Source organism: Podarcis liolepis, assembly GCF_965112155.1.
Source record: "Podarcis liolepis genome assembly, chromosome: 8".
NCBI lineage: Eukaryota > Metazoa > Chordata > Lepidosauria > Squamata > Lacertidae > Podarcis > Podarcis liolepis.
Window position 1 is genome coordinate 25,934,533 of NC_139560.1, and position 24,293 is coordinate 25,958,825.

General features: G+C 42.3%; 1 protein-coding gene across 2 annotated transcripts; it reads left to right on the top strand.

The window, feature by feature from the left end:
* Window positions 1–3: 3 nt before the first annotated feature.
* On the top strand, window positions 4–22,437 carry RAD54B (RAD54 homolog B). Of its 2 annotated transcripts, XM_083517239.1 has the most exons (14): window positions 4,236–4,254; window positions 4,763–4,954; window positions 5,895–6,179; window positions 7,548–7,710; window positions 8,807–9,032; window positions 11,794–12,001; window positions 12,296–12,435; window positions 13,515–13,805; window positions 16,391–16,465; window positions 16,792–16,967; window positions 18,501–18,762; window positions 20,406–20,472; window positions 20,631–20,829; window positions 22,007–22,437. In XM_083517239.1, exons 3-14 carry the CDS (start codon window positions 5,948–5,950, stop codon window positions 22,203–22,205), a joined length of 2,238 nt encoding a protein of 745 aa, XP_083373365.1. In that variant the 5' UTR covers window positions 4,236–4,254; window positions 4,763–4,954; window positions 5,895–5,947; the 3' UTR covers window positions 22,206–22,437. The 2 variants fall into 2 exon arrangements, with proteins under 2 accessions (XP_083373364.1, XP_083373365.1); XM_083517238.1 differs by having other exon boundaries at window positions 4–4,954.
* The last annotated feature ends 1,856 nt before the right edge of the window (window positions 22,438–24,293 follow it).

The window sequence follows — 24,293 nt, forward strand, 5'->3', positions numbered from 1 at the left end:
ATCACAATAAGCCACAGGTAACAGAATACTTTTGAGTGTGCACTGCAGAGGCCTCCTCCTTCACTCCTCTAGACTACAGAAGCAACAAATCATGATCTCTGGATCAGTGTTACATCTGAACTAGGAATCTTCATTTCAGATACACCACACTGTTAAAGCAAGTTTTGTTCTTGGCTTACCGACTGTGGTTTGTTTTGAGCAAAAGAAGCTATGATTCCAGGTTCACATATAATGCTTTGCCAGGGATCACAATTAGTTGCTCCTACTGGGTATAAAGGAGAAGTGAAGCATGCACAATATTCATGGTAACTATGGATTATTGCAGCACTGCGGTGCTTCTAATAGTTGATCAGCAAAGCCTTTTGGCCCAGATGCATCTTTACCTATCCTGCCTCCCCTTCCAGAGTCACATAAGATGTCAAGCGTAGGGCAGTTGAGCATGGCTTAGCTAAAATAGCCACAAGAGCCAAATGGGAAGTCCTAGCAGTCCTAATTAGGCTTGCAGACCAAAAATTCCTTGTCACTGGTTTAGGGCTTATCCATACTTGCCTATTGTCTTGCTCTTCCAATCAGAGCTTTGCACTTTAATGCTCTGTGTCCAAGCGGTTTTAGGGTTTTGTTTTTGCCCCAAGCTTTCCTCATGGAAACCTGCTCTTTAAAGTTGAATTGGAGCAAAAATCAATTTGGATTTTCCACGGATTGACGGTTCCTCTGATTGAGCTTCAAAGAGCAGGTTTTTGCAGGGAAAGCTCCAGGGGGCAGGGTAAGGTGCTCAGACACTGAGTTTTAAATTGCAGAACGTGTCTGGAATGAGTGGAGGAAAGGTAAAGGTGTGGACAAGCCCTTACTTAGGACATGCAAACTGGGCCAGAACATACTAAAATGTAATTATAAAAGTACAATAGTGAGAGTAGGCTTTTGAAGGGGAAGTACTGTAGCCTAATGGTAGAGCTCAATAGAAGGCAGCTTCCTCTGGTTTTTTAAATGTATCTGAGTTTTAGGTGTGAAATGATTAATTATTTGTCTGTTTCTGAAGCTGCTAGCTTGTACTTGCCTAACAGTTCCAGTTGAACCAGTTTCCTGCACACACACTCTTGAATTTTGGCTTCCTTTCAGGGGGCCCTCCGCCACCTAGATAAAGCTTCTTCTATTTCTGATATGTGCAAAGGATATCGCCCTGTAAAATAAGAGGCAGGGAAAGAGATTACTTCCACGTAATCTTGTTTGGTTTAGTCCTTTCATCCTTTATCCTTCTTTACCTACACTTAGGGAGCATTCTTGAATACTCTCAATCTCCCTGCCACCACCCCCAATCTGTGTTTCTGGGTTTTTTGTTTTGTTTTCATGAGCTCTTTATTCCTGGAAATAAATTGGCCTTAATAAAACTTGTAAACAGTTTAGGAGTGTAGAGATCATTGATTAAATATTTTGGAGAAGTCGCCGTAATCTTGATCAGTAGCATATATACGTCTAGCTACCTGGTGACAAAATATGTTTCCCCCTACTCCCATAAACTTCAAAACCCTTTAGAGTGCAATAATTTATTTAAAAGATTATTGTGTTTCACCACTCCTTACTTACGGAAATTAACATCTTTATAGATCAGAAATTTTCTGATTTTATGGTTAATTTTAACTGATTTTATCTTTTGTAACTTGATTGCTTTGAACTATGGTGTTAAGCAATATATACATAGCTGACATAATAAATGAACAAATAACCATAACCACTGCATTATTAAAATGAGCACAGGAACTTTCCTTCCCACTCCCTTGGTATCCCTGTGCCCAGTGCTCCCCCCCCCCCGAAAAATAAGTGCCGGTTCTTACCATGAAGTTGTTACAGTAAGTGCTACACTTACTGTATTAACAACCAAAAAAAGAGGTGCTGGGACTGCGTACTCTTGAGTACCCCCTGAAAAAAAGCACTGATGTGCCCCCTAAATCTGTTCTGGGGTTTCCCTCAACCCTCTGCAGCAAATTTGGGAAGGGTGTGGGGGAAGAGGCAGGGGCAGGGAGTTTATGACCATTGCCTGGATTGTACTCAGCCTCATTGTTTTAACATCTGAGCTCCAGCTGTTTCTTAGCTGCTAGGACAATTAAGCAAGTATAAATGGAACTTCAGGCAAGCTTTGAAGCAGAAATCCCAGACTTTCAGATGCATGGCTGGAATTATGGCCCTCAGTCCTTTTACTTGGACCTGTTCTTGGCTTGGTTGCCTTGTGTTTGATAACATGCTTTAAAGCATGTTGAATTTGATTAGGAGCTTCAGTGTTTATATTATTTGGACTAGCTATGGTTCCGGACTTCCCTTTGTTCTTCTTTGGCTTGTTTTTCCTGGCTCCTCTTTCCGCACCTGCTCTGTTCCTCCACCTGTCTCTCCCCCACCCCTGTTCTCCTCTTATTCTTTAGCCCATACCAGGGTCGTCTTCTCTTCTTCACCTGTTTATTTTTTGGCTATAAGGTTATCTGCTTAAGCACAAATTGAACTGATGAGGGGGTTGCCCTGCCCACCAGGTGCCCACCAGGTGTACCCTATCAAAAGTTTGACTTCCTGCCAGTGGAGAGGTGGGTAGTGACAACCCCACTTCCTTCCTACAGAGAAGGAACTTATCACAGTAAGTACCAATGTTCACTTTTCCCCAAGAACAATTTCTGAAGAGGTTTTTAACCAAATAGCTTGTGGAATTGGACTGACCAGAGATGACAATGAAGGAATGGTAGTGGCATCTCCAGAAGCCTGCCTCCAAAATCCATTATTTTACACATACCCTCAACAGTGGTTGTGTTGAAAGCCTGGACAACTGGTGAAGAGGCTGACAGGTCGCGTGGGTGGAATCTTTTTTGATGTTGAGTGTTTGTTCAATAGTCATTCAAGTGTAAGCAGAGGTTCATGAGTAGGCAACAGAGGACAGGGATTGAAAATCAGGAAAAATGTCAGGCAGGGTAAAGATATTCTCAGCAAGTCTATCAAAGACTGTGTTTGATTTTAATTGCCACCATTATAAGGGTCTCAACCAACTGGAAGATACGGCTGGAGAAAATAAAAGCCCGGTAGATCCTACAAGAGTAAGAACAAGGGACTTCAACTCTTTTCAAAAATTTGATGCTGCCTGAACAATTCAAATATTTGTCTCTGGAACACAGTGTGCCTAGAGAGGTAACTGGAAAACAAAACTGGTCATAATCCTGAAGTCCGGCAGTGACCAGGACAACGAGTCAAAGGCTATACTGCCACTGAGAAGCTAGACCAGATTCCTAGCTTCAGAGCCTCAGATCTCATGTTTGGGATCAGGGGGTTCACTGACCATGAGGCTGACTGGCAGGAAGTCGCTAAACTGGATCCCATGGACCAGGGCCATAGAACTAGAACTGAGACCCTCACAGACGGTTAGTTCTGGCCTGAGAAACTGAGTGCCTCCTATGCTACCCCACCAGTCTGACAGTGCATGGGACACCTAGAGGAAAGGAGAAGTGCCTATCTTCAGCTCAAAGGGCTGGCCCTTTAAGAGCCTCTAGTGCTCCAATAAAAGAGGTGGAGGATCAGAAAGATGGACTTGGAGGCAAAGGCTCACCTCCAACCCTTGTCAAGCACGTTGTTCATTAGGAGCTCTCCATGGTGCTGCAGCAATCAACCTTGCTCTGTGGGCGGCACCTCAGAACTAGAATAGGATAAAATATCTGATGCAGTCCAGAGATAAAGTTCACAAGTATCCCATTCTTTCTTTCCTTCCCTGTGCTGCAAAAAATATTGAAATATTTTGGAGTTAGAAAAAAATACTGATATGGATAGCACTTGCTCAGGGATCTTACTAACTACTTTAGTGCAAAATGATAAGGTTAATGGGATTTTAGGAAATCAAGGAACATTTGTGTGCTTAGTTAGACTCCAGATTACTTAATTCTAGAAATTTTGCTTTTTTAATTTACACTAAAGGAAGTTGGTAGACAGGATGGGCAGAACATGAATATTTAGATACACATGACTACCTTTGAATAACCCTTATTAAAATTGGTCTCTACTATTAGTTTCCTGTTTAAATTATTGAATGAATTACATTTATGTAAATTGGGTTTATGTAATGTGGTTTGGAAAGATTATGTCTTCCCCTTCCAAGAATGTCTTTGGCTTGTCTATATGGAATTGCTTCTGCATAGCATATTAAAATGCTTAAAAAATGAATAATCTTTCTGACTTCTTCCAAGGTAATCCCACACATTCTACACAGGCAAGGATGTTCAAATTATGTAGATAGTGAGTACTAGAATAAACCATGTTTCTGCTCCACTGTAGAAAGCATGATTATTATCAGAGTAGACCCACTGAAACGAGTGTATTTGAAATTTATTGCTAGAATTGCATTTTTCAGTATACAGTATGGTCATTTTTTAAAAAATACTAAAAATAAAAAGAATTATGCTACAATGTGGACAAGAGATACTAGATGGTATAAATTACTTGTTTGGGTTATATTTAAATAGGCTCAGCATTTGTTCTAGTAAACCTTCCCCCTTTTCTTTTGAACTTATGGGAAGTACCATATACACTTCTCAAATTTAGTGTGTCTGCAAGTTTCATTTTTCCCCCCTTAAAAAAAGAAAGGCATATAGCCCATCTAAAAGCACGAAGAAGGGGAAAAGACTGACAGCTGAGCTAGCACTCACAGCTGTCTTGTCATTTGCCTCCCTGGGCTCAGCCTGAGGGATGTGTTACAAGCGCTCTCTCTCTCTTTCCCCTTTTTTGTGTGTCTTCGCCTCTACAGGTCCAGCGTGCCCAGTGACAACAGCAACAGCCAGGCACCAGGAGGAGCCTGGCTGCCTGACAAAATACTTCAGCGTAGTGTGGTGCAAGGCCTCCAAGAAAAAACACAAGAAGTGGGAAGGTGATGCCATTCTTATTGTGAGAGGGAAGTCGGTGACCCTGAAAGATACAGAAGGCAGAGACATTGGAAGAGGTAATGCCAATTGGAGTGCAACTCTGATGTGTAGAAGTTCAGCACTGCCCCCAAAGGAATGTGTGCTTGAATAAAATGAAAACAGTTGTTTGTATGGTCGGCATTACAATGGAGTAGGAAATTTGGCAGTGGTGCAGTCTTTGTCGGTGATTGGCTGAACTGTTCTTGTGTCACAGAGAAGTAGGAAAGAGCAGAATTGTCTCTGGCTGCTTGCTATTGGTTATGGGCTCAGATCCAAGAGAGAAGGGCCAGGCAGGTGCAGGGGCTTGGGAAACGAAGAGTAAAAGAGGCAGAGGGACCTGAGAAGGAAGTAGGTCAGAAGGAACAGAAGGACTTAGGGTATGAGTCTTGGTGCTTGAGAAAGATCTGGAGGAATGTGGGGAAGGACAGGGAGGAGTCTGAGAAGAGAACTGGGAGAGAGAAGAGGGTAGTTAGGAAAAGATGCATGTGACCAGGAGCTTCAGAGGCAGAGACCTGCCTCTTATTTGAAATAAGCAGCCAAATCTCAGGCTGAAGGCCCCTGAAGGCTCATGTTTAATGCACCCCACCATTTCGGTTTGTTTTTTTTACTCTAACTGATAAATCCAACAAATTATTTGCTTTGTTCTGATGGTTCAAAAGTATAGTAATACTTCACACCCCTTAATTCAGGGGTTCTCAAACAGACATGCATGGAGCTGGTTGGGGGAATCCTCTGGATAAGCATGAGAAGAAGGAGGCTGCAGGGCTTTAGAGGAATCGATGAGAATTGCCTTCTCCTTCCCTTCTTCCAGCAAGGAGTCTCTATTGGATCTTGGAGCCTTTCAGTTCATAGACAGAGTACTCTGGATCCCACCTAATGTGGCCAAAGTCTTTGTCTAACTTTTACCTGACACTTTTATTATGACTGTTATTTTAATTTTATGTTCATCTCAGCTAAACATTTTGCGGCCTTTCTTAGGTGCTGGATACAAAGCCAAAGACCTGGAGAATTTTGACCAAGGCCAGACTCTGATGGTTGGAGGCAAAGAAATCGAAGTGATGGGCGTAATTGCAGAAGAGGACTTCAAAAGCGGCAAGTGTTTCCAGTCTGGTGTGAAGACTGCCGAGGAGATTTGGAACGTCTCACAAGCTGCTGCAAAACCATTCTGCAACCCTTTCAAAAATGTATCTAAAACTAACACTGAAGGAAATCCTCCTAAAGGCTCCCAAAACTATAACCCACGTCATGATCCATGCGCACCAAGTGAGGATTTTTATGGTTCACCTGCTTTAATCTGTTTTTAACCTCTGTTTTATCTTCTTCTGAATTTGAATAAACTGGCAGGATTTAGACCCTGTTTTTTTGGCCTCCTCTGCTCCAGTATATTGGGGTGAATATTTTTTTAATTAATCTTGAATCTACATGAGGAGATGTGCAGGGGTTGCTAGTAACAGGCAATAATACATTTAAATGGACAATCTGCAACTAATGCCCACCCATCTGGTTAATTTGGAGAGGATGCTTTCTTTTCTGCAGCAGCCTAACCTTTCCCAGCCTGGGGCCCTCCAATTGTTTCTTCTTATTGTTATAAGAAAAAACTGCTCCTTTTCCCTTATGGGGTACCCGAGAGCCCATATAGAGTCCTTTTGTAGGTTCTCTATCGGTAGGAGAAAATAACAGAGGCCAACCAGAGAATATTGAGAAGCAAAGCAGCTAGTAAGCCTGATCTTTATTAACTGTTGCAACAAGGTGCTCACTGCCACATGCAAGAGACAGGAGGGACCCTGAACCATGCGCTCAAGCCCTTATATAGACTTTTGAACTGCCCACCCTGGAGCCCAAGACCACCCCTCCATACATCATACATATATCAGAGAAGGGGCGGACTACAACATAAGTCTGAGTGCATTATTTTTATCCTGTCTGCCAGGTTACCTGATTGGATTACCTGGGGCATCCTGACCACTCTTTTGTTATGATAACTACTCAGTTCCTGAATACAGGTCACAGGTTCACCCTATTCATTTCTTAAATGTGCCCTCGAGACAGGATTTGTGAGCATAGAGACAATGGGGAGGCTCCTCATTTCCTTCAACCTTGCAGAGAAATATTTGAGGTCATTTGGGAGAGACAAAATGGTTTCAGGACTTTTTATCTGTGGGGTTTCAGACATGTGGTTTATACATTTATGTATGTACTTGCTTGGTACATTTGCGAACTATATATATATATATATATATATATATATATATATATATATATATATAAAAAATATATATATGACCTTAAAATTCTTATAACATTATAATTCACATCAGCGCTAACTGTTAGGCTTGCTGGCTGGTGCTGATGGGAGTTGGAGTCCAAAAGCAGAGGGTACTAGGTTGGGGAAGGCAGCAGTGGCTAGTCAAATATTCCTTCATACCTTGAGGGCAGATCCACACCATGCATTTAAATCAAAACAAGAGTGAAATCTATTTAGGTAACATTCACAATCACTTGCTGTTCTGCTGCTTTACTTAATCTGATAATTAAAAACATAACTGTGTTTGCCAGCTGTCGATTTCTCCCCCAACCAGTATCTTTTACTGAGTAATGTTGCATTCATGATTCCTGTGCTTCAAATTTAAGATTGCTTAGTTATGCTGCGCCCATCCCCAAATCACCAGCGGTTGTTCAACAAGTTGGGCTTGCCTGTGGTGGATGTTGTTGTGGACCCCCACATTGTCAACCATCTTCGACCTCACCAGCGGGAAGGGATCACATTTCTTTATGAATGTATGATGGGAATGAGGTAAGAGGATAATCATTTTGTACTTCTTTTTAAATTGAGTTAACAAAAGCTGGAATATGGCCTTTTAGTCATCTGCAGTAAATCACACAGGTGGGCAAACGTTCTTCTTGCTTTCTGATTTCTTCGGTCTTTTTAGAACCTTGGCATGGGGTGGGAGGCAGGCTGGTATCTCCAAAGCTTATTGAGAATTGGCCTATATGTCATGGGTATGCTGTAGTGGTAGGAAACGGCATAGCCCTGGTGGTTAATTTGGTTGAATTGCATTCGGACCAGCTGCAGCAGGAGGTTTCTATTAATGAATAATGCAACCGATCCTCTCCTAGCAAATTTCACCCTCAGAGAAGCAGGGCACTCATTCGAGATACACTTGACACGTTACATATTAACAGGGAAGTTAGTGAGAAAGCTCATTGTTGAAATTGCTGTGCCATTTGCTTAATGTAAACTCTGTAATTTGAAGTAGGGATTTTAAACTATACACACTTACCTGAGTGTAAGCCTCATTGGACTTCTGAATAACAACAAAGGAGAAGACCACAATGAAAGGCGAAAGTAGGGATATTGATTCCTGTTCATTCAGTAAAACTGTTCCAATCTCGTTCCCTTATCAGAGTAAGTTGAGAAAGCTTTTGTCAGAATTAGGAGCTTTCTAGAAATTTGATTCAGGTTGTATAAGAAAACAGCCTCAGAAACTTAGAAGGAGCTGTATTCTAAGCAAAAATACTAGATTAAGCTAATAAACATAAATGTTATTTTGTTATTCATTTTTGTAGCCTTTTCTGTATATTAATGTTTTTACCCTTGTGGGTTTTGTGGGGACCTTTCTGGTTTTGCACTAAAATGAATTATTTTATATGCACCTTGTAACAACATTGTTATATTATTGAAGGTGTGTGACTGAACCAACACATACAAATAGTAAGTAAACAAAATAGAAATCTAAGGCCAGGCCTCAATACATATTTTTTGAAAAAGAAAAAGAAAAAAGGACTTACATAGCTTAACAATATGGATTTTCCTAAGAATGGTTTGCAGAAAATTGCCAAGCTTTAAAGAAGAAGAATAAAGTATCAACCATGCAATTGTCTTTTTTCAGAGTAAGCTGTAGATTTGGAGCCATTCTTGCAGATGAAATGGGTTTAGGAAAAACTCTGCAGTGCATTTCAGTCCTCTGGACTCTCCTGCGTCAAGGGCCATACGGATGCAAACCTGTAATAAAACAGGCACTGATAGTCACTCCTGGGAGTCTGGTGAAGAACTGGGGGAAAGAATTTCAAAAATGGCTGGGAAGTGAGAGAATCAAGGTGTTCTTAGTGGATCAGGTGAGATAATAGTCTGGTTTGTACATCATGTTAAACCATTCTTAAACCACTGTTAACTGAAAAATGCCAAAGAATGTTCTGCACACAGAATCCTAGAGTTGGAAGAGACCTTGCAAATCATCTAGTCCAACCCCCTGCAATGCAGGAATATGCAGCTGCCCCTTATGGGGATTGAACCTGCAACCTTGGCATTATCAGCACCACGCTCTGTTTTGTCATACACTGCCTTCTTTCCACGCGGCCTACTTCTTGCCCTAAGCTGCCCCTCTTCCTGACTTCCCATAAGGCTTTACAGTGCCCAGCTGCTAGCATTGCCTCATCATGTCACCATTTCTCTTTCCATTGGTCAGCTCCAAGAGCGAGGGGGTGGGAATCTTAGCAGTCTTTAGGAACTTTAATCAATCGGCAGTGTTCTCCTTACATTCTCCCAATAAAGAAATGCCCATACTCCTTTGCAGCATGTGTTTTTTAGAAATCAATTTCTTCCACTCCTCTGGTCTGCCCACTGGGTCCTTGACAATTGACCCATTACCATAAATTTGAGCTCAGTAAACCTTACCTGTGTTGGAGCCATCCCCTATCTCCCCTCCCCATCTGCTACTGGATGCTTAAAAGACTGCTTTCAATAATGCACACTTAAGTATTTTCATCTGTTTCATTTGTAATAATCAACAGGAATAGAGCCTCTTTTGAATTCCTTCCACTTACTTGGCATTCTCTCTTCTATTTCTGTGCTTTGCTATTCAGGCATAAAGTTGCTGCTGCTGTGAGCTGTACCTTCTTGGATAAAGTAGGTAGAGCTCAAAGTGATATGTCAAAGAAATTCCCTTTAAGTTTTCAACTCCAGCTTGAGCTGCAGCTGTGAATTGAAGTGGGGCAGGGATGGGGGCAGGGAAAGGCAGAGTTGGATGGGGAAAAGGATCCTGTTATTATTCAGAGTTAGCAACAACATGAACTTCAGGAAATTTTCTAGTGAGAGCTGCTGAATGCCAAGTTTGGCTTCTCTTGCTTAAAGTTGCAGTAACCTGGTGGGCAATTTGGGCAGGGCAACAAAACAAACACACGCATCGTTAGGGAGGTACTTACATTCACATGTAATACTAAGCCATAGTTAAGGTCAGTAAAGCAACAACAAACCATGGTTTGTTTTCACAAACAAGGCATAGTTAAGGCATTTTGCTGGGTTAGTATATAACGCTAAGCCATGGCTTATTAACTAAGATTTCTTTAAACCATTGTTTAACATGACGTGCGAACCAGGAACAATATTCACCTGCCACCTGTAACAATGCTAGGTACTTTCCTTGGTGTTTGGATAGACCTCAGTTCTATTTTTACTGTTGCAGAGTCTGTTAGCTGATTTGAGAATGTTTACACTGCGCCTTTTTAGCATTTGTATTCCTGTTACAAAAAACAGTGGAAAAATCATTTTGAGTGTTGCTTTTTGCTGCTTCTCCATGTGGGGACAATAAAATCTAGATGTAACTTTAGAACTCTACATTGACATACTATGTGGTATGGAGCTACCCAAAGACTTGCAACACAACAGAGTAGAAGAACCTCACCATTTGTGAATAATGAGGAGCTTTTTAGCAGCTTTCTTTCTCCCCCCCCCCCCCGATCAGCATTGCCAGGAGGAGGATAGTGTTTCCTGTTATGGGCCTACCATGATCTGTCATTCCACCTTTCTCCTCTGCTGTTAGAACAAATGTAACAATTGATAGGAAAAAGGGCAAAAAAATCCAAAACCAGAACAGCAGGGTGCCTCCCCCTCACCAGAGCCATTATTCTGCTTTGCAATTAACAGAAGGTGCAACATTTTTTGACTGGAGAGTGTGCATGTGAATTAGGATGTTTATATGCACACGCATGCATAAGAAGCCCACATCATGGCCACTTTGAGAAACAGGATGCTGGGCTTGACAAACCATTGCCCTCATCTAGCAGGGCTTCCCACATGAAAGCAATAGCTCTCTTGCTCTTCTTCCCCAGTGGCTGGTGTTCAGAGGCATGGTGCCTCTCATTCTACAGGTAGTGTACAGCCATCATGACTATTGGCCACGGATAGCTTTCTCCCCTGTGAACTGGAGTAATCACTTTTGTTGTTGTTTAGTTGTGTCCGACTCTTCGTGACCCCATGGACCAGAGCACGCCAGGCACTCCTGTCTTCCACTGCCTCCTGCAGTTTGGTCAAACTCATGCTGGTAGCTTCGAGAACACTATCCAACCATCTCGTCCTCTGTCGTCCCCTTCTCCTTGTGCCCTCCATCTTTCCCTACATCAGGGTCTTTTCCGGGGAGTCTTCTCTTCTCATGAGGTGGTCAAAGTATTGGAGTCTCAGCTTCAGGATCTGTCCTTCCAGTGAGCACTCAGGGCTGATTTCCTTAAGAATGGATAGGTTTGATCTTCTTGCAGTCCATGGGACTCTCAAGAGTCTCCTCCAGCACCATAATTCAAAAGCATCAATTCTTCGGCGATCAGCCTTCTTTATGGTCCAGCTCTCACTTCCATACATCACTACTGGGAAAACCATAGCTTTAACTATTCGGACCTTTGTTGGCAAGGTGATGTCTCTGCTTTTTAAGATGCTGTCACCTTTGAGAACCATCTAAACTAGCAACTATGTCCCTGTCTTGTGGCAGTGACATACACAGATTAACTAACCGCTATGTGAGGAAGTAAACACACAGGCATTTTTGTTTCTTTAAACTGCCAACTTGCCCGACCCACAAAGCATTATAATTCTCTCTACGATCTGCAGGATCACAAAGTAGAAGAGTTCATCAATTCCCCGCTTTATTCAGTCCTGATCATTAGTTATGAGATGTTTCTACGCTCCTTGGACCAAATACAGAAGGCGCAGTTTGGCCTTGTCATTTGTGATGAGGGACATCGCTTGAAAAATGCTGCTATTAAGACGACGACTGCACTTGCCAGTCTGTCTTGTGAGAGGAGAATTATTCTGACTGGTGAGTACTTAATCATCCTGTTGCCAGCAAACGGACTAGCATGGGGATAAAATAAGTGTTTGTTACATTTATGAATGTAGCTGGAGAGGGAACACTTCTCAGGATACTACATGAAGAGTTATTTGTGTCCAAACAAGATGTTGAGATCAGACCCCTCTAGCTGGAAGCACTGTTTGCCATACAGTAAAAAAAAGATAAATTTACATTGTAATGCAAAAGATGAATAAAACGTAATCAGCTCTTGGGGGTGGGAGCCCTTCTGAAGTTGTAAATGCATTCCCTTTCTCTTCCAAGGTACTCCAGTACAAAATGATCTGCAAGAATTTTATGCATTAATAGAGTATGTAAATCCTGGAATACTTGGTCCTTTGTCTACATACAAAAAAGTATATGAGGAACCTATTCTCAGATCCCGAGAGCCTTCAGCGACAAAGGTACATTATCGTCAAAATCTGGAATTGAACAGCGTGATTTAAAATTAAGGGGCACCCGGTGCTTCTTGACAATTTATGAGGAATGAACAGTTCTTTTGGATGAGATTGTACAGAAAGGCATTACTTAACTTTACCCTTGCAGTGTTACATGTGTTCATACTTCTAAAACCTGAGTAGGATTTTCAGAATTTATTGTACAACACAAACGGCTCCGTTTGGTCTTAGCTCTCTATAGTGACTTCCATTGCTGAATACTATTGAAAACTGGCAAAATGCTCATAACTTTTGCTGAGTGCACAGAGCAAATCAGTATGCAGAGGCACAACATATTTGGCACGATGAGTGGGAAGGGGCCATAACCTAGAAGCAGAGCCCATGTTTTGCATGCAGAAGGTCTCTAGTTCAAAAGGGGTTGGAAAAGATCCTTGCCTGAAATCCTAGAGAGCCAATCCCCATAAACGATACAGTAGTAGCTGGACTAATGGTCTCATCTGTTACAAAGGAACTTCATGCGCTCATAATATGCTCATATTTTGAGGATCCCTACGGTTACTGGATGAGTCACCCAGTATCGGGTGGGTGATAAGTTTGGTGTTCATTGCAACAGTTGTCCTCAGGCACAGTACTTTACTCTTCCCTATAGGAGTGAAATGACAACTATTGACTTATGCAGGAGAAAGTTAAGGGGTGCATATTAACAGTGGATAAGTCTGCTTCTTCCTCATGGAAGCTCTATTGTCTTAACTCTGCTCCAGATTGGATTTCTTAGCCAAGCTAGAGTGGCATGTGAACTTGAAAACTGGATTTATCATTCCATTTCTGAAATTCAGGTGTGGGTGCCATTGCCTTGTGTAGCCAAAATGTCACCACCCACCCGCAGTATCAGAACTGCACATGCTCTGTACTGACTGTTTGGGGCGGGGGGATGGAATGGAGTATCCTGGAAGGGGACGTGGCTGCCTGACTCGAAGAGGAACACTCCTCAATACAACATTGCAGGTCTCTATATCTATAGATCATTATTAGTCAGCTGAGCTTGCTTGTATGAGCCAGTTTGACTGTCCATTTCATTTGCTTAGGAAGAAATTGAACTGGGAGAGAGAAGAGCAGCAGAACTGACTCGCCTTACTGGACTCTTCATTCTGAGAAGAACCCAAGATGTCATAAACAAATTCCTCCCTCCTAAATTGGAGAGCATACTTTTCTGCCGCCCAACAGCACTGCAGCTCGATCTCTATCGAAGTCTGCTGAGCGCTCCGTTTGTTAGAGCTTGCCTTCAAGGTAGTCTGGAAAACAGCTCCCATTTAATATGCATTGGAGCTCTGAAAAAACTTTGCAACCACCCCTGCCTTCTCTTCAAAGCAATAAAGGTTTGTATATTGTGCTTTGTTTAAACACATTGTTTACAAAGCATCTCACATTATTGGTGCCATGAAAAACACAATGGACAGCATTTCAGTCAACATAAAGACCAGCAAGCATCAAAAACCACATAAGCATATCAATAAATTCACAAATTACAGTAATTCAAAACGAGTTTATCACAAAAATACAATGAAACTATTCCCAATTATATTAATTCACCTAAAAAACCTGATTCAGCAGCATGATAATATTCTTGTTAAGAATATTTCTTGTTAAGAAAGGTGCTGCTTCTATACTTTCTTAACGAACCATCTGGGAGTAGGAGCAAACCTTGAAAGTTGTGAATAACTATGGTGTTTGCAGAGTTAACAGATCTGAGTGGGCAATGAGAGGAAGAAACAAATTACATGCATACATTGTGTGGCAGGCACATCTCTTGTTTGGGGCAGTCCACCTCCCAGCTCTTACCTGAGCTTCCCTTGTAGCTCCATCTCCATCTCTCACCTGGGGTTCAGATCATTACCTCCCTCTAACACAGCCCTAATGCCCTTTGATGTTTACCCTTTGGGAGTGACCTGCCCATGGCAGCTTTGGGAAAGATGCTTCCCTCCCAGAAACTACTACAGATTACAGATATAAGCTTCTGTGTGTGTGTGTGTGTGTGTGTGTGTGTGTGTGTGTGTGTATATATATATATATGTCTATCTATCCATCTATCTATCTATCTATCTATCTATCTATCTATATCTATCTCCTCTTGGTTTCTACTTTCTCACCTGAGCACATGGAACAGCTCTTGATGGTTGTTAGTATCAGCAGTGGCAGCTGCAGTTGAAGGCATTGGAGGCAAGGATCAAATTCTTTTCCAGCCCTTCAGATGTTCTGGCTGCTGTTACAGGACAAATGAATTTTCTTTGTCTCCCTTTCCCTTTGCCTCGAGGCTGCCCTGTTCCTTACTTACTACAGCAGTGCCAGCTGCTGCTGCTGCTACCGGCAGATCAGCAAAAATCTCCTGAGAAATTACATACTTCAGAAAGTAGCTGCACCTTTTGATTTCTTCAAAAACCTCAAGCCTGGAAAGTGTGAAAATGAAATGCTAACCTTTATCAGTTCCATCTCTTACAGTCTTTATTCTCTTAGCTGGCTTTTGCACTCATTATTAATTGGGCTTTTCTTTTCCTGTCTCCCCAACTCTCTCTCAAACTAGTTAGTAAAAGATGTCAAGAGATGCCAGCGTATTTTATCTTGTCCTTTTACAAAGCAATGCCTATTGCTTCTGTAGCAGGAACCCCCCCACCCCAATCATTCTGTTTGCACAAACTTCACACACACTCACACTCACATACACTACATACGCCACATTTCTGTTATAAATTCATAGAAAATCAACCATACATCGGATTTGCACTGTTCCATTTTATTTACTATCAAAGGAGGGTGGCTTGGTTTCTGGTCAGCCATGATCCCTTCAGCATACCAGCACATCCACAGGGGCCCTGCCCAGTTGCTATGTCAGCCTTGATAATCCCAGACAGAAGACAATCAAAATGACAAAGAACTTGCATATGGTAGTGGATTCAGCACAGACTGAAACAAAGGACAATGATCAGATCTTCCCTCTGGGGGCAGGAAACTGCAAACTCCCCATTGTCACCTGGAAAGTACTCATGGGGAGGGGGAAAGGAGGAACCAGCTGGGTGACAGGACACTCAGGTTACCACCACAACTCCTCCCTCAACCCCTCCTTTCTGTAATGTATGCATGATGTTTCTGGGGGTGGGCTTGACCTAGAGGAGGGGAATTTCAAAAGTTTTTATAAGGTCTTGCAGACCATCTTTCTGGGTCTTTCCTCTCTCTTGCTAGTGAGGGGAACACCCTGTTGCAACAGTTCAATAAAGGTCAAGCCTACAGGCTGCTGTTTTGCTCCAAGTTATCCTGGTTGGTGTCTTTGTTTTTGTCCAAGAGAGCCCTCGGATTTTTCCGTTAACACTTCTGTTGTATTGTATTATATTGCCAGTAGCAGCCATGATTCCTTCAGGGCAATCTTTTAAAAATGTATGATCTCCTTGAGGTTCCTGCCTTGCAGGGGGTTGGACTAGATGACCCTCGAGGTCCCTTCCAAATCCCTACAAATCTATGATGCTACCTTTATGGAATCTTTTCCATGCTGATTTTCCTGCCAAGGACCTGCCAAGCATCCCCTGCCAATATGCTGCTTTATTTGCTTTAGCGGCAAGTTTGAACCTTCTGCTTGGATATCCTTTTTTAAAAAACACACACAAAATGTAGTCATTTCCTCTGCCTTCCCCAACACACACACACACACTGGATCAGGCCCATAGGCAGAGGCAGGATGTGTCATAGTAAATTTTATAGGCAGCTCTCTTGCTCCATTATGATGCTGTGTGTGTGCAAAAGAGCCATGGTACATAGCGTGATACCCAATTTATTAATTGCAGTCCTGTATATAGTTTCATGGGAGTAAGCGCCACGGAGCTAAGAGGTGCTGATTGCATAGTTTAGACTTGTAAACCTTACTGAGCTTTAACAAGAGATTTTTCAAGCCATGCAACCTTTTGCCTTTAATTAGAAACACACACAATCCTACAAAGAAGCGTTGTCATTTAAACTGCTGGCATGGAGTGGGAGCTCTGTCAAAGGAAAAGTAAGAATTAATATTTGCAGTATTATCTACGTATTCAACATTTTGGGATATTCTGTCCTCAGTGTTTTATAACGCCCACTTTGGCTACAGCATCCTTTTATTCACATCAGAGCAGCTGAAGAAGGAAGAAGCAGAAATGTTTTGCTGTAAGGCTTTAATAACTTTTGTTTGTCGCTGAAGGAAAAAAAATCGGCTTTAGTGATTAGCTGCACCCTTCCAGGATCCAGAGTAAACTTGTCTGAAGTGTGGTGCTTGATGCTTTAAAAATAATATGTCATGTTAACAATAAAATCCACCCAACTTTTAATAAACTATTCTTTTTCTAGGACAGAGAATGTGATCGGAGTTGTGATGTACAAGAGAAACAGAACCTCCATGAGGCTCTGCTTGATATTGTTTCTCAAGAGCATACCCCAACCTCTTTCTCTGAGACTGACTCGGGGAAGTTGAACGTGCTGACGCAGTTGCTGGCAGCAATTCAGGAACTGAGCCCTGCAGAAAGGTAGGAAATTGGTTTGGTCAGCTTTTCTCTCTTTTTTTTAGTGTAGTTGAATCTTTTGATTTAATCTGATTTCTCTCAGATGACATACACCTAGAACAGATGATCCTAACAATCGATGTAATAATAATAATAATAATTTATTTGTACCCCGCCCATCTGGCTGTGTTTCCCCAGCCACTCTGGGCAGCTTCCAACAAAGACCAAAAATACACTAAAGTGTCACACATTAAAAACTTCCCTGAATTGGGCTGCCTTCAGATGTCTTCTGAATGTCAGGTAGTTGTTTATCTCTCTGACATCTGATAGGAGGGCGTTCTACAGGGCGGTGCCACTACCAAGAAGGCCCTCTGCCTGGTTCCCTGTAGCTTTGCTTCTCGTAGTGAGGGAACCGCCAGAAGGCCCTCGGCGTTGGACCTCAGTGTCTGGGCAGAACGATGGGGGTGGAGACGCTCCTTCTGGTATACTGGGCCAAGGCCGTTTAGGGCTTTAGAGGTCGACACCAACACTTTGAATTGTGCTCAGAAACGTACTGGGAGCCAATGTAGGTCTTTCAAGACCAGTGTTATGTGGTCTCGGCGGCCACCCCCAGTCACCAGTCTAGCTGCCACATTCTGGATTAGTTGTAGTTTCTGGGTCGCCTTCAAAGGTAGCCGCATGTAGAGCGCATTGCAGTAGTCCAAGTGGGAGATAACTAGAGCATGCACCACTCTGGCGAGACAGTCTGCGGGCAGGTAAGGTCTCAGCCTGTGTACCAGGTGGAGCCCATTTTGCATGGGCAGGAGTAAAAACAAGGCAAACCCCCTCCCTCCTGAACCACAACAACGCACTTCTTAGACCCATGCAGGTGGCATCTGGCTAAAACACTCATGCTCAACCTCTGCCCTATGGGCTATTTGTCACTCTCTGCTCTTTGAAGGAAGAAGGCTAGGTCTCCATAATGTTGTTCATCTGTTTACCTGGCATTCACTGAGTTGTAGCAAAGTTGTAGCCTGGGAAGCAGGCTAGTATTGAGACAGATGATTGGTCCAATCTAGCTCAACATTGTCTACAGCCCTCAGCTGCTATGATGACCCCCCCCCCATAACCTCTTCCACATAGCATATGGGACCTTTTAGAAAACTAGTTACCACAGGGGAGTGTTACCCTCCCCTTCCCAGCTGCCTGCCTCTTAATTTGCCCTGCCACAACCCAGGCAGGAATTAAGAAAATATCTCCCATTTGTGTGAATGGAAACTTTCGGGGGGGGGGCAGTGCTGAGGAGGGGATGCAGCAGGCCAGATCCAAAAGTGCTGCAGACTGCATGTGGCTTGTGGCCTGGCACTTACCTGGCCCTGTTCTATGCTAAAAGGGGCCTTTCTCGACTCTATACCTAGAGATTCCAAGGATTTGAACCCTGGACCTTTTTGCATGCAAATTATGTACCCTGCCCTTGGTACGCACACTCATGATATATACGTTTTGGATATTTAAATGCAATGAACATGAAGGAACTGTATTAGCCAGTAACAGATCTACTGTATTCTGGATTGACAGAGTCGTGGTGGTATCCAATTACACACAGACCCTGAACATATTGCAGGAGGTGTGCAAACGCCATGGATATTCCTATGCGAGGCTTGACGGCAACACTCCCGTCTCCCAGAGACAGCAGATCGTCGATGGTTTTAATAGTAAATTCTGCCCATCTTTTATCTTCCTGCTGAGTTCAAAGGCTGGTGGCGTGGGTCTGAACCTTGTTGGGGCGTCCCATTTAATCTTATACGATATTGATTGGAATCCAGCCACGGATATTCAGGTTTGTTGTGAATGTCTGAAAAGCCTTTTACACCAGACATCATTAGCAGCAGCTGTTTAATGGCACACATTTTTGTTCAAAGAAACATCCAGATTGATACCATTTTGTATGCAGGTCTATGCCCTGGGGTTGCTGAGCATACTTACCAAAGATGGATGCAGGTGGAATTAATATTTTCCATAGCAGAAGTTCAACTTACTTTCTCACAGGAAATTTCAAACAGGATGCTCCAAGCCCAATTCAAATAGGCAAACTTCTCCCTTCCGAGGGTTATATGGTAGTTACTTTGAGAATAGCCAGTTGCATAGGGGTCTCATTATTTTGAGCTCAGCTGCAAGAAACGAAAATGCCATAACTGATTTATGCAGGATGGTTAAAATATCTGAAGTGCTGAATATTTTCCCTTGCATTCGTTGTCTGAAGCACGCTTTGAAGTAAGCCATTGCTATTGTTGTTGTTGTTATTATTATTAATTTATTCAACTTATACACTGCCCTATACCTGGAGGTCTCAGGGCTCTACAATAAGACCACAACATATAAAATCAAACCAAAAGTAGTAACCTAATAAACCCCCTCCCCTCAAAAAGCACTAGTTCCTCACGTTCATGCTATGTAGCTCACTGATCTTGAAACTGAGGAAGGTTAAAAAGAAAATTTGTGATTTGACATGGAGGCCTATTGCTCAAAGAAGTTAAAAATAAAATTCACTGGGCTTGCCAAAGACCTTGTACACCTAAAGTTGTTCTTTGGATCTTAACCATTGTTTTGCACATGTGCACAGACACACACAGGGTAAAAAAAAATGTAGAGATGGCTGCTGTTTTTAATACTAAATTACTTTTAAAATTAGATGTGTATGAGGGAAACGGGCTTTCATCCAGTGGAGTCGTACATTACCTTAATTTGTTGGGAAAGGGTTAGGGATGGTAGAGATGCTGTAATCATAATAAAAGGGGGGGGGAGGAGCCTGTGTAGTTTTGACAATTCAGCCTGGTTGATCGTGGCCACTGGATGCTTTGCTCTTGAAATTGATGATACAAATTCTGTTGGTTTTAATGGAGTCATCTCAAGGCCATAGTGCACACGAGATGTTCTGTGACTGGTGCTGCCACAGCCTCAGGGAGGCCTGATTTGGAGTGGCACTGCAGAGCCGGGGAATGGGGTTTTAACCCTTCACCATTGTGCTGAGTCTCTGATGCCAGAAGCTTCTATTAGCTGTGGAAGGCCTGTGTGTTTTCCTCTCCGTAGCTAATAGTGGCTATAGGGAGGGGTGCTGATTTTTATTACGCAATTGGCAGGTGGAGGTTCAGGCTTGCACTCCCCTCCTGCCATGCCTCAGTCCAAATACTGCATCACCCACGGCTGTTTATAAGGCAGGGGAGAGATGTTGGCAGCCCCAGTTATGGTTCTCCTTCACATTTAGGTTTGGCCAGTAGGATCCACTTTTTAATAAACATATATAGGTTTATGTTGCACTTGGTTTTCCTTATAATTTCCGGGACCTGATAGTTTGGGTCCGAAAAAGAACTGACAACCAAATGTTAGAGAAGCGGGTAAATTTAAATAAGGTGAAATGCTCTTGCCAGCCACATAATACAGAATAGTGTGCTCAGTCATATTTCCCTTCTCCTTCCCTTTTAGGCAATGGCCAGAGTTTGGAGAGATGGGCAGAGACATACAGTGCATATTTACAGACTGCTTACTACAGGTCCGCCGCATATTTGCAAACTCTTGTTTGAGTTTGGTTCGCAGGAAACATCTCTAGATGTATCCGCTCTTAAGAAATATACAGCATTTTCTGTTGGCTTTTATTTCAGGCCCTCATTTCCAGAAATAAAACCAGTGTCTCTGCTTTTTTCAATGCAGGCACAATAGAAGAGAAAATCTATCAGAGACAGATCAGTAAGCAAGGGCTCTCTGGGGCAGTTGTCGACTTTTCCAAGGGATCCGAACACATCCGCTTTTCTGTTGAAGAACTTAGAGATCTGTTCACCCTGCATGAAGAGTCTAGCTGCCTTACCCACGATTTGCTGGAGTGTAAATGTACAGAAAAGGAAGGTGACCTAGATGAGTTTTGTTTTGCTTTCGTTCCTCCTCTCCATTGGCCACTGGCTCCTCCCCAACTCGGTATACAATTTGGTTCCCAGCATTCCCTTAATGGCTTTATAAATTGCAAAAATAGGAATTGGTAGCTTTCAGTGGTAATTGCTTTTATGTGAATAACAAATTGCCTCCTTGTGGAACCTCTAAATCAGGGATGGAGAACTTGCTGTTGCCCTCCTGATGACTAACATCCAGCATGGCCAATGGCCAATAGTTAGAGGTGATGGGAGCTGTAATAGAATAGATTAATGGAATTGTGGGATTTGAAGGGACTCTGAGGATCATCTAGCCCAGGCTTTCCTCAACCTCGGCCCTCCAGATGTTTTTGGCCTACAACTCCCATGATCCCTAGCTAGCAGGTAAGGGATGATGGGACTTGTAGTCTCAAAACATCTGGCAGGCCGAGGTTGAGGAAACCTGAATTCTAGCCCAACCCCCTGCTTTGCAGCTCTCCCATACAGGGATCAAACCTGCAACCTTGGTGTTACCAGCACCACGCTCTAACCAACTGAGCTATCCAGGCTAACAGCAGATTGCGGTGCGCAGGTTTCCCAGTTTGTGTTCCAAACTATGCCTTTTGCGCAATAATTTGACCCATGTTTAATCATAATCACAGGTGGTAGATTGGGGACAGATGAAAGGGAGGACTTCTTCTCACAGTGCAGAGTTAACCTACGAAATCCACTATCTTAGATATCTTTTAAAAGGGGATTACACAAGTTCATGGAGAATGATGTTATCACTGGCTATTAGTCAGGATGGCTGTGTACATATTATCTCCAGGATCAGAGGCAACATGCCTCTCAATTACCACTTGCTGAGGAGAAACAGCAGAGGACACATAGTGCTTTCTTGAACTGCTTGTTCGCTTCCAGGTACATAGAATCTGGTTGACCCCTTTGGGAAAGAGGATGCTGAACTAGATAGGCCTTTGCTCTTTCAGTCTCACACACACACACACACTCACACACACACACACACACACCTACACACGCTTAAACACCTTAAACGGGGACAAATTAAGGACTCGTTCCCATGATCTTGTATCCGTTTCATAATTTTCACACTGTTCTCTGTCAAAAATAACAGATTTGGCATTCGATGTTCTTCCCTGCATCTCTAAAAATGCCATTTCTTTCAGGTCCCTCGGAAAACCTTTCTCTACAAGATTGCCAGCTTGGCCAAAGCAATGTGAAACCTGACTCAAAAAAGCCTCTCTCTATGTCACAGTTGATGCAATGGAAACACTATTCTGGGAATCACGAAAATCTTCCCGATCCCTTTCTTAGAAGAGTAAAAGAAAACATTACATTCGTTTTCCAAAATATGACCAACTAAATGATGCCGTCTAAACAGGGACGTTAGTTTCTCCCTTAGTCACAATGGACGTTTGTGCATTATCTTTTACAAGCAAAGCAAACTAATGGGATTGTTGGGGAATTATAAAGAGCATGTAATAAGGTTTATATTGGGGAAAGATTTAAGAATAAATTATGGTTGGGGAAGACATCTTGTTTACTATTACTTTCTCTGATTTGGTGTCATGAATAAAATTATTTTGTAATATCTTTCTTGGAGCTCACCCAGCCCAGGGGTTTCCTTTATGTCATACATAGAAGAGACCTTCTTATTATCATGGCTATTACTTCCATAGCAGTAAGCCTTCATTTGTTGCTCACAGTTTCCATGTCTTCACAAGGCTGTGCTACCATTGCGTATTCCAAGGGCTGAGTACACTCTTGTACTTGGGCAAATATTTCTCCTCTTATTACTTATTACTAATGGAATCATCATAGGAATGTTCTATACATGTCATGAGCCTCTTTTGGATAGTCCCTTTGATGCAGTTATTCACAAATGATATAACACCAGCTGTGCTAGGACTTGGTGGGGAGAAATGTTATGATTAAAGTGTGCTTTTCTACAGCATTTAGTGAGTTACTATCAAATGATCTACCATTTGCATTCATTGGTCCCACTCCTGGGATGTAGTCATTAGCCCTCATCTTGTGTCCTTGGGGCTGCTGGCTGAAATCCCACCTTCTTCCCTGACTGACTTGTATTTTAAAGAAATGTTTAAAGGAGAAGACCATAGCTCAGTGGAAAAGCCTCTGCTTTGCATGCAGAAGGTTTTAGGTTCAATTCCCAGTAAGAAGCAGTGGTGGGAAGGACTTTGGCAAGTCACCAACGTTAGTAGGCAGTGATGGATGAGATGGGCCTGCCATAATTTCTGAGGCCTCAGGTATGTCGCATCAGCAAGATGAAGAATATCCTCTAATAATATTTTCCATCCCAGGATGTTCTGTGCTATCACTTTGATACAACGAGCAGACATATCTACCAAGCACAATGCCTTTCACCAAATTCTAAGCAGTGTTTGTGTTGAAATATAAAACTGCCCAGAACACTTGCTACAGCTTTTGTAGTCCGATTTCATACTATTTCATGTAACATTTGACCAATTTCCAACAATAATGCTGTGCATGTTTATCTAACCTTATTGGTTTTATTCAATTATATCCAGTGGCATAGCGTAGGGGGGTGCAGGGGGAGCCGGCCGCACCGGGCGCAACATCTGGGGGTTAGGGGACGCAAATCCACGGTTAGGGGGCGCAAATTACTTGCCTTGCCCCAGGTGCTGACAACCCACGCTACGCCACTGATTATATCCTATAATCCAGTGATAAATGCAAACAGAATGAATACTATAAATTAAAGGACATATTACTCCACACATGCACACTTATTAATTTATTTTGAAATGTATAGCCTGCTCTTGGAGGAATTTTCTCCACAAAGTGGACAATAATCTCCAGTAAAAACCAACTCTTCCTGACAACGATGTAAAAACGCATCTTGAGAACAATAAACCAGCTCGGCACAACTTTAATATATCTGGAAAAAATTATCTGAGCGTTTGTTGTTCTATTTTTATTTTTATGTAATTGTTGTATGTCATATGCTGTTATTTAAACAAAGATGTATATCAGTGCAACCACGTTAGCTTTTATTCATTTTTGTCTTTAAACTATGTTACAAAAAAGAACAATAAACTAGCATAAACAATAGACTACAGAAACAGAACATAAACTTAAAACAGATGATAAAAGCAGTATTAAGAAATAAAAAACAAGAATTAAAAACTGCAGAGAGAAAAAAATGTTTTCAACAAACTTCTTCCAATGGATGAGAATTCCAGAGAACTGGTGCCACAATGTTAAAAGTACATGCTCAAGTCACTGCACATATAATCTAAACCTAATGGGTCCCCCTGGAAAGAATCATTGCTTCAGTCAGTACAGCATAAGACTCTTAATCTCAGGGTTGTGGGTTCAAGCCCAACATTGGGCAAAAGTTTCCTATACTACAGGAGGCTGGAGCAGATGACCCTCATTGTCCCTTCCATCTCTATGATTCTATGATTCT